General features: G+C 31.7%; 1 protein-coding gene across 1 annotated transcript; it reads left to right on the top strand.

Annotated features, from left to right (window-relative positions):
* Window positions 1-1,500: 1,500 nt before the first annotated feature.
* On the top strand, window positions 1,501-10,213 carry LOC143610829 (uncharacterized protein At1g03900). Its single transcript, XM_077085199.1, has 8 exons — window positions 1,501-1,623; window positions 3,962-3,993; window positions 6,575-6,675; window positions 6,905-6,977; window positions 7,156-7,187; window positions 8,260-8,350; window positions 8,436-8,547; window positions 9,824-10,213. The coding sequence occupies exons 1-8, from the start codon at window positions 1,513-1,515 to the stop codon at window positions 10,115-10,117; spliced, it is 846 nt and encodes a 281-aa protein (XP_076941314.1). The 5' UTR covers window positions 1,501-1,512; the 3' UTR covers window positions 10,118-10,213.
* The last annotated feature ends 1,453 nt before the right edge of the window (window positions 10,214-11,666 follow it).

Here is an 11,666-nt window from a genome sequence, read left to right as displayed (position 1 = left end):
CATTGAAGTAAAAATTAATTTTAACATAAATATTTTAAATTTGATAAAGTTAGAAGCATTGATAGGTATGGGGGTGACATGTCAAAAGTGTTTGCAATCTTTTCTTAAATTTTAATAGTTGATGGAAAAATAGTCAATTTGCCAAATCCTGAACCTTTTGATTATTTCAAAAAATGCTCTTAAAAATAAACTTGAAACCCGAATCATGTTTAAAATTCTACCTTTCATATTTTTAACATTTTAAAGTTAACACTTTGAACTCATAACAAATTTAACGATAAATCTATTTTGCATTCTCAAACTTTTAAAAATACTCAAAATTTTCATTTTTGACCCGTAACAAATTTTGACCTAAATTTAGTTAACTTGCACCAAACAATGTATTTACTAACTTTTAACTCATAAAATCAAATTTAACTTCCACAAAAAAACTGAAAAAATTTTCATTTGAGAAACATGATTTGATGTTGATTTTTGGAATTCACCAAGTATTTTGAAATATAATGTAAAATAATATGTTAATATTTATATTTATAAAAATATATAGATACTATATAAATATAGTGTAAAAGAAAAGTGAATAATTATTGATTTATTACAGGTATATTAGTTTTGAAGGGAAAAAATTTGTGAGAATTAACTAAAACATAACAAGTGTCCTATTTATTTTACTTTATTAAAATAGTTAGATTATTTTAGATTGGATAATAGATAATTAAATAAAATTCAAAAATGTTTAAAGAGAAAAGAATTAGGTACTGTTTGTTATAGAGGAATGGAATGTGGAATGTAATAAGTCATTCCAAAGGATTGGAAAAAAACATGTTTGGTTACCATGCATAAATGGAATGGATCATTCCAAGTGGAATGAAACTCCTTCCATTTTTAGGATTTTCATTCCTTTGGATATGAGTGTTTTTTTTCCATTTATTCAAGGAATAAAAAGTCAAAAAGTCAACATCATTATTACTGTTATAAAATTATAATTATATTATAATCTAATTATAGTTATTATATTATCATTATCGTTTGTATATTATAATATAATAACTATTACTATATTAGAACTATTACTACATTATCAATATATTTTATTTTAAATTAGATGAGTTAACATTTCACAACGCATATACAGTTTAACGATCTCGTTGCAGTACGAGGTCCTAAAAATACTTATTATGAATATTCATTTATTATTAATATTATTTATTTATTTTTTATTATTATTACTAATACAAATATTAATAATGATAAAGTAATTAATCATTCTATTCCTACTATTCTTACGTGATAACCAAACTTGAAAATTAGACAATAATCATTACTTTTTTCCGTTTCATTACCATATTTATTCCATTCACCAGCCTGTTCCATTAGCCCTTACCAATCATACACTTAGAATTAAACGAATGAGCCGTCGGATCTAATAGAAGCAGATTGAACAATCCCACCATCTCTCTCCGATTTACAGACACACAGATCGTTGTTTTCCGTTTAAACCTGGTCTAGATCATGGAGATTCAATCGGATAGTAACAACAAGAATCATAATCCTCCAGTTATAGAAGACATTGAACCCGCTGAGCTCGTTCTCTTTCAAGTCTCTGAATGTTACGTTTATTTGGTAATAATATCTTGATCTATTTCAATTCTTTCTTTTTACATTGAATAATCTGGAAACTTAGATTCTGGGTTTGTTAAATTTGTTATTTTTGATGTTTAATATTGACTTGATTGGAACCGTAAGTAGTGAAAATTAAGGTTTCACTTATATAAGATTAAGATTAGGTTTGTAGCGGTTCAGGCTTTGTTGAAGGGTAAGGTTTTAGGCATTGACATGTCACTGGCCGGTTCGGTCCGGTTTTAGGCTAAAACTGAACCAAAAATCAATGTTTCGGTCCGGTTTTTTGGGTTTTAGGCTGCGATGAAGGCGGCATAGGGCAAGGCTGCTAAACATTAGAAAACTTGTTTAGAGAATCAACACATGTTTATCCCTTTTGTCTTTTGACACATTTGGTTTCTTAGGCCCGGAGGCCATGGACTTTCTGAACAGGGTTCAACGGGTCATGCATAGCAATTTTTGACCCCTAATAACCAAAACTTTGTTTTTAGTAGAATTGGGTTTGCTATCAAAAAGGGGGCTGCGACAGCGACGCAGCTTGTTTCTCGTCTACCACTTCATTGTAATCATTTGGATGTTTTCAAATATATTATTAGTCCGACAAAAAAAGTTTTGTTAAATAATGTAGAATAATATCTAGGGTGTTTGGAATCTAGTTTTGAACTGATTATATGATATTTGAAATTGCAAATAGCCAAATATGCAATAGTCAGATTACTAACATATTTTGTGAAATGAATGCTGTATCAGTTGGTACGAATAGACGGATCAACTATGTATAGTCAGATTTAGGTCTGTAAACGAACTGAAATAACACGAACAAGGGGATGCTAATATTTGTTCATTTAACTTTACCGAACACAAATAGTTAACCGAACAAATATTTTGTTCATGTTCGTTCGTTTGAAAAATGAACATGTTCGCGCTCGTTTATGTTGGTTCGTTAAAAATCTAAACAAACAGCTCACGAACGTAAACATAAATGAACGGACATAAACGAACACAAACAAAAGTAAATAAACATAATTGAACATACTTGGATGGCGGCCCAAGATCAGCCTCATGAAAACCTTATATTCCCTTAGCCGGTTCTACCCGTTGAAATGCTCTTTAATGAAACTTTAGCCTTAGGTGGTGGTGACCAAGAAACCACCGGTTTCGCTTGTTGGACCAGGAAATGAACACAAGCAAACAAAAATAAAATACGAAGGACATGATTCATCCAAAAATCCAAAAAAACACATCTAAATTAGTTGTTTAAAGTACATGCCTTAGTGGGTTAACATATTACATCGTTAGTTATTTTAAAATTTTATAAAATTACATAATGAGTTAAACGAACGGACATAAGGGAACGCATATGAACAAACGTTTTCCCATTAAACCTCCATTAATCCACTGTGTTAAAATGCTTAATTTTGACTTCATTTTGAACTGCAAGTAGTGAAGATTAGGTTTAACTTTTATAAGATTTGGCTTGTTTAATATTGTAGAATAACATTAAGGGGTGTTAGGAATCTAGTTTTGAACTGATTATATTACTAACACTTTTTGTAAAATGAATGCTGTATCAATTGGTATGAATAGACGGATTAACTACGCATAGTTAGATTTAGGGGATGTTCGAGTTTGTTCATTTAACTTTAACCGAGCACAAACAATTAACCAAACAAATATTTAGTTCATGTTCGTTTGTTAAAAAAACGAAAATGTTCGTGTTTGTTTATGTTGGTTCGTTAAAAATCTAAACAAGCAGTTCACGAACGTAACAAACATAAATGAACAAACATGTCTGACAAAGGTAAGCGAACAAAAATGGGTTAACATATTATTTGTTCAGTTATTTTAAAATTTTAGAAAATCACATAGTTAATGAGTTAAACGAGCATAAACGAACTGACGTAAATGAACGTATATGAATGAACTTTCACAAACGTAAATGAACGAATGAGACATGCGTTCATCTTCGTTTGTTTAATCACATGAACAAAGTTTTTGCTTGTTTTCATCCGTTTATCAAATAAACGAACTTCCCGCTGAGTAGTTCACAAACAGTTTGTTGAACGTTCGGTTCATTTACTAAACATTTTTAAAATTCTTTTATCCATTTTTCTTTATCCAAATTCTTTTAATAATAAATCCATGGCAGAATAGATATTTATGCTATTGAATATTTGAGGCTTAAAGTCTCTTGGACTCTCATAGATGTTTTGAAGTGTAGAAAAAATACATTAAACATTTATATTATTAATAATATTCCATACTCTTTCAAATTTAGTGTCATCTTTGATTTGGAACTTACATTGGTAAATTATTATTCACATATAATTGTTTTGTGCAGATTCCTCCGAGGAAGACTGCAGCTTCTTACAGGTTCTTTTCAGAATTTCTGAGCTTCTGTTATTTTCTTCATATTGAATATGAAACCTTTTCGTATGTCTCCTATAATGTGGTTGCCATTTGATTAATAAGATAGCATGCAACATGAACAATAATAAATCCAAATTTAGTGAAGATTAGTATGCAAGAGTAAGATGTGAGTAGTATTAACTAGATGATACTTTACTTTTTGGTGACAATATTCTACTTTGGAGTTATATGGCACAAAGATTGACTTGTAAATCATTGGGATGACTAGTATGTTGTCATTTCTTAAGGTGTGAATATTCATGTAAGTTGAGTTTTTATCTCAACATTTAGATAGTTGTTTCTAATGTTCTAATATCTTTTGTAGGTAGAATATGTATTTGTCTATTGAATGCATAAAAAAGAGGGTACAATGTATATGTATATTTGCCTATTCCGACAAAAGATTAAACTTTTGAACAAAAAAGTGTTGGGACTTGGGACAACACAACGTGCTAACTGCAACACATGTATCTATATATTGTCCTAAAATTCCCGTATGTTTCTCTAGTATTACAAGTTTGCATTGACTTGATATAATTAGCAAAAAGCATATGCTAAAAAGCTTTAAATTTGATATAACTAAACCAATATGACAAAGACAAGAACCTACGTGACATTGTTTATATGCTGAATAAATCGTATAAACTACTTTTGGAAAATTAAATTAGTTTTGTAAATATCTAATAGAGCCAATCCACAATCGTATATAACAATATAATTTGAAATACATCAGAAAGTACTCTGGTTAAGAAAAACATTATATGTCGGTTTGAATTGGTTTTGACTAATGCACAATAACATATTGCCAACGGTCAAATTTATTTTGTTAAAAAAAACCCGGTTCGGGCCGTACCCTACCAGACCGGTTCCAGTGGGTATCAAATTCTACCCCTCGTACCCGGGTCTGGTTCCTACACAGTTCCTGGGATTGGAAAAACCAGGTTCTGGGTGTACCCAATTGGGCCATATCCGGTTCCTACCCGGGTCCAGTTCTGGCCCAAGAACTGGTTTGTCACCTCTATTTCCAACTCATATAAAGTTTTATCGTTAAACAGAAAACCAACTTGAAAAATGAATCTAAAGAGCTTTTACAGAAAAGTAAGTTACTGAAAGTTATACTCTAATAGAAACCAGATGTGTCTTGTTCTTTCTAAAATTAATATCTTGCCTACATAGTGTTAGCAAGTTTTGCTTGCATATTTAGGGTCTTTCTTTGCTATCATCCATGCATCAATGTTTTTCTCAAACATTGTCTTTGAATGTACGTGCGGTTCCCAACCAGAATGCATTTGATGCCACTCAAGCCTTAGCTCCTCTCCCTATATGAATACTCACACACTCGAATCTTTGGAATTTTGGATCCTACAACAAGAATTTGGGAAAAACGATGAAAGAAACTAGGGTTTTAAGTTAGCAGTTCTCAAAGCCCTATTATCTTTTAAGTTGCACAAATCTTGTACAATACATGCTTTACAACAAATTGTTAGTGATTATGAAATGTCGTATTTAGCACTGAAAATAGGGCATGCAATACAGAATAAGTGGCTATTTTTTTGCAATATTGGACGAACAAGAACAGAACTTGTTTTGAAGTCAGTACCAAATAGAATGTAAGTTGTTAAATAATGCTGATTGCTAGCTCATCATGTTGATCTTTGATATTAATAAAAATGTTCTTAATAATAAAGCAATTAAAATAGTTGTATGCATTCCATAGCTGCTAAAAGTGGCCGCTCTTGGCGCTTAAGCGATTAATGGGCGAAGCGAATTAATTCTGATTTTAATGCATCAGATATTTAAAGCGCCGAATGAATTGGTTCCCGTGCGTATTAAAAGTCATTTATCCCACCTGTTCCTATTTTCAAGTAAAACCTAAAACTCGACTATTTAAGGGCTTCAATATCCTATCTTATAGCACCAAAATCGTCAACAATCTCTGAATTTACAGGTTAGTTTTGTAATAAAACTGTTCTTATTTTTGGATTTCTTTCTCTTTTCCTTATTTATTCTGCATTTTATGTTCTTTATTTCTTATCTAACTTTAATGTTTCATTCAGCAAATGGCTTCTCAATCTCACTTTGATGTTCTATGAACTGTTTCAAGAATGAATGCTTGTTTTCTTATTAAGATGTTCTACTTTAGTTAAAGTTTTGTTCTTTTGATGTGCGTTTTTTTTAAAAATCCGCGCTTTATTTGCACTTATTGCCTGGGCGCTAGGGTCCCACCTCAACGCTTTCGAGCGCTTATCGCATTTGATAACTATGATGCATTCAATACACACTTTGGATAAGTTTTGACCCATTTAATTTGTTTCTTTTTCTTGGCCTACATATTTCTAAATATGCTTTATTCATTTGACTGGTTTCCGTTTTGTCTTGAATTTTTATATTACCCGTGTAAAGATAACCCGAATCGTCTGATTTTATCTATACGGCGTGGAGAGTGTAAAAGTCATATACAACACAACTTGTTACTTTTCATAACTTGATCCCCAAGCATTAGGGTATGTTAGTCAATTGACATGTTTATGGTTTTACTTTGTAGGGCTGATGAATGGGATATAAACAAATGGGCCTGGGAAGGAACATTGAAAGTGGTAAGCAAGGGAGAAGAGTGCGTTATCAAACTTGAAGATAAGACAACAGGTGACACTTTTGGTCCTTTTCTTTTAATTTTGCAGATAATTAATGTGTCCAATATGATAATCAAACCATAATATTAAAGTACTTGTATAGTTTTCTAGAAATACACCAATTTAGGCTGTATCATTTTATCTTGTTTGAATGTAGAAATGGGTTGTAATTATTGGGGTATAAATTATAATTAATATTTATTACATTTATGGAATATATAATTACATAAATTGATATGTAGGTGAACTCTATGCTCGGGCATTTTTAAGAGACGGAGAGCCTCATCCTGTGGAGCCTGTCATTGATAGCAGCCGGTAAATTTTTTTCGGCTCACAAAATGTGTTTAATAATAAATGAAGCCATTTACTTATTTACTGTCCATGAGTTATGATGTGAAATTGTTTTAGATGCATAATGTTCAGAATTTTGTGTTTTGTCATATTTCAATGCCACATCACTATTGTTCCTAACAAATATTTTTATTGTTTCCAGATATTTTGTTTTACGCGTGGAAGAGAACATTGGTAATCTTTTTGCTTAATCGATTTATTTTCTTTTTACTATTTATAACAATTTTGTAGGATGTTAAACCAGTTTACTTTCAAATAGGGGTATAAGCAAGCCTAGCCTCTTGTGAGTTAATCGAAATCGGCTCGGTAAAAGAATGAGTTGTGCTGAGCCAAGGTTAAACGAGCTCGAGCCTACAAATAAGTTCGCTTAATAAATGAGCCCGACCCTGAGCTTCACTTACCGAGCTCGAGCTTGCTTAATAATTAATGTTAAAAGATTTATGATTAATATAACGAAATAATAATTTACAAGCCAAGCCTAAGCCTAGATCGAGCTTGGAAAACTACCCGCAAGCCGAGCTTGAGCTCAAGCTCTCGTAAGTCAAATGAGTCGAGTTCGAGCCTAGACGAGCCCCGGTTCGGCTCGTTTACACGTCTACCTAGAATGGGTTGTATAGGGTAATGTAAGGCTTTTAATGAGTCAAATGAGTTAAACTTAAAAAATCTTAGCTTTGGAAGGAAAACGGGTCAACGCGCATGGGGTGTCAGATTGGGCATCTGTTTAGGACACGATAAAACCGGTTAATAAAAAATGTGCGCTATGTGATTTTTTTTATATTTTTAAATAATTGAAATTAGTAAGGCTAGGCTCCATCATTTCTCCTTATTGGTACACAAAAGTTAAAATTATCTTACAGCCATGAGATATAAAGTAGTCAAGCAAGTTGTATTCATGTTTGATACTTGTGTTAAGTGCATCGTCTTTAACCTGTTAAACACGATGAGACCTGTTTTGATAGTCGCTGATCAATTGCTATTTGGTCAAAATTGAAAAATTTATATATTAAATTTGGTTTATATATGTATATTTGAAAAGTTGCATATAAAATCCAATCCGATTAATTGCTGGTACCTACCTCACCACACGACTAGCACCTAGCGAGTTCTACAACACTAAATTAAAATAGATACATTACTATTGTAATAATATAATATTTTAATCTCATTAAACACAAATTGTTTATTAAGATTAAAAGAACGAATAAGATGCCTTTTCTCTTAAATTACGATTTTATAAATTATGCAGGTGGGCGCCTTCGTCATGCTTTTATTGGTATAGGATTTAGAGAAAGACCTCAAGCTTATGATTTCCAAGCTGCTCTTCATGATCATATGAAGTAGTACTCATAATTTTTTTTATGTAAATAGAACATGTGTCACATTTGATTGATTATTAAAAATAATTTAATATATCGTGTGAAGGTACCTTAATAAGAAGAAAACCGCGGAGGAGATGGAACAGCAGTTCCAACAGACTTCTTCAGTTGATTACAGTTTAAAAGATGGAGAAACTCTGGTGCTTCAACTAAAAAATGTAAGCTTGTAACTGTTTGAACTCATCTTGGAATTTAGTTTCATTTTTAGTTTGAGAGTACAAAATCTACTTATTTACCAGTTCAAAATGTACATAAAAGTAGACATGGAAAGATTGGTGGGGTTTACTAACAGGTCAAAACTGGTCTGGGTGGAACGGGACAGGTTGGTTTGGGTTGACCAGAAGACAATCTTTTGTCATTTTTTATAAAAAAACCTCTAGAAAATTACTTGTACAATAACAATATTATGACAAAAGTGATCTTAAATTATTAAAATAAAAATGATTTAGAAGGTTGTATGTGGGGGTGTGCATGAAACCAAAATAACCGACCCAATCAAGAACTGACACTTTGGTTTTTTGTTTTTGTGAAAACTGAACTTTTGGTCGGTTCCGGTTTTGCATGAAAAACGACCCGAACCGAATATGTGGATTTTCATTTTTTATTTTAAGTTTTATGTAATTTATAAGAATTTAGTAAATAGTGTTACCTGAATTATCAATTAACAAAAAGATTTAGGCCCGAAGGTTGAAACTATTTTTCCTCCCTAAAATTTCAAGTCGAAATGGTAAAACCGACCGAAAGCGAACGGTTTTCAAAAGCTCAAAAACCAAATTTTAGCCCAAAACGACCCTGTTTGACCCGTTTTGACATACATCCGAAAGTAACCCCTTAATAAGCGGTTGATAATATTGATTTAATGCTCACAAGTAAATTATTATTCACTTCACATATTCTGTAATTATTAAAGGTGTACCTAGAAAGTTTGCAAATAGTTAAATAGTTACTCTTTTTGATTATTAAAGGTGTGCCTAGAATATGCTCACATATTCTGCAATTAATCAAAAAGTGTAACTATGTGCATAGTTACTCTTTCTGATTAATTGTTTTATGAATTTTGTTTGATTGTAATACTTTTCTAAGCGAGCATGGTTAACTATATTCAATCCAATTACCTTTTCAATTTTTCAATTTGGATTTCATTTTATATTCAAACAGTCACTTGAAATGAAATTGGGTCGAGTGGGTCGGAAGTCACCTGAATCAAATTCAGTTATCAGTTCAGTTTCTAAACCGTATCCGAGATGTGAAATTCGGTTTTCCATTCGGTTATTGGTATCACAAATCTTGCTTATTCGAATAATTTAACCGAATTCAATTGAAAAAACTGAATAATAACCGGTTTTATCGGATAACCAACCCGAATAAGTTGGTTGAATTTGGTTCACTTATGGTAATTTCTAATGATGTTTGACGTGCTTTATGATATTCTAGAAAAGTGGTAAAAGCCCGAGATCGAAATTCTTCGAGCAGGGGTTTTATAGTCCAACAGATCTAAAGGAAAAGGGTAAAAAGGAGGTTGCAATTACTAGTATACTCCCACCACCGCCGCCATCGCCACTTTCGCCGCCAGTTAATGCCATAAATACCCCTCTGGAATCACCCTCAAAGTTGGCCCTTGATGAAAGTCCAAAAGACAAGTCGTTGGCTTCTGTTGACCAGCAAGATGAAAAACTGACTGCTCAAGACCTACCAGATGATGATTTTGGGGATTTTCAAGCAGCATAGTGTTGTTATGAATGTTTGGTTTGAACTCAAAAGATGATGTCAAAGATCTTCATGTTTTTATTATTGTTATTGTTATTAAGGCTTGGTAAATATGTTCTTTTCTTTTTTATATAGAAGAATTGGGTTATAAGGTTATAATAATCTGAACTTATAACTATTGACTTATAGTAATCTCTAGAAACAATTTAGTTAGTGGCAATGCCAAATATTTTACATGCCAACAGTAATCCTGGGCCAAGAGATCGTGAAGTTGGTTAATATTCGATGATGTGATGTGACAGTTACATGGAATAAGTTAGGTTTTTTTCAATTTGTTTGAATTTTGGTGTGTGTGTTATTATTATGAAAATCCAAGGTCTATATATTAAAAACATGGAGAACTTTAGTTACGTGGAATAAGTTAGGTTTTTTTCAATTTGTTTGAATTTTGGTGTGTGTGTTATTATTATGAAAATCCAAGGTCTATATATTAAAAACATGGAGAACTTTAGTAAATAGTAACAAACTTTTAAAGTTTTGTTTTAATTAAGTCAACCATTCTTTTGTTTTCTTTTCTTTTCATAATTAGGTTACCTAAGTTCCAAATGGCCTTTTAATATCAGGTTTTTTTTACCTATTCAACAAGTTGTCATGTCTATGCATGATTTTTTTCTTTTTAAATGCTAACGTGCATTTCCTCTCTAATAATATTAGAATTTTAAGGGTTAATTATAAGTCATTAAATGTTTACAAAAAAGTTCCCGATTTTAAACATATCCCGAGTAGAAGGCACCGATACTTTCACGGGCACCGTTATAAAGAGGTCATCCGAGTATCCCGTAGGCTAGTAACATAATGCCCGATGGTATTTTAATGAAAACATAATTTTTTTTATTGTTTTAATAATTAAAGTTAATGTTATCTGATAGGAAATACATGCCAGCATTTTAAAAACAAAAAGACATTGTCATATTGGCATGGTAGCCTATTCAAGAATAGGTACAACAACGGGTTCTGTCACCCCAAAGATTATTTATCATATTTTTGTTTCATAATTAATTATATATTGTTTTATGTTTATGTACTTCGTTTCTATGACGACTTGTTTAAAGATCATTATTTTTAAATATGTCGATTCACATTAATAATAAATAAAGGAAATTTTAATTATGTTGTGTATTATTATTTTATTATTTTAAATAATAATAGATTGAGTGTTGGACTTAGAAATAAAATATGGACCAGGGATGGTTACGAACCTAAGGTCCATGGTTAAAGTATAAATACACCTTAAACCTCCAGATCTCATATTTCACACTTTTCAATTCGCCAAACACACTCAAAACACACACCTACACTATCATTTTCTTGCATTCGGATACAAGGAAGGAATTTAATTCAAGTCTAGCTAGTATATTCCTTGACATCAAGAATCAAGAATACAACCACGACCAACCCGTGTTAAGATTTACCATCAAACCAGATCTGGTTCAAGGTACGTATTTTTAGGGCTCGGATTTTTAGTATCCTGGGCAAGCAATATGTTTCGAGATAATTCCAGGATATGGTA

Source organism: Bidens hawaiensis, unplaced genomic scaffold (assembly GCF_021521415.1).
Source record: "Bidens hawaiensis isolate Kalapana, Puna unplaced genomic scaffold, B.hawaiensis_p1.1 tig00028290_1, whole genome shotgun sequence".
NCBI lineage: Eukaryota > Viridiplantae > Streptophyta > Magnoliopsida > Asterales > Asteraceae > Bidens > Bidens hawaiensis.
The sequence above is the reverse complement of the archived record's forward strand: the minus strand, read 5'-3'. Positions and strand labels throughout refer to the sequence as shown.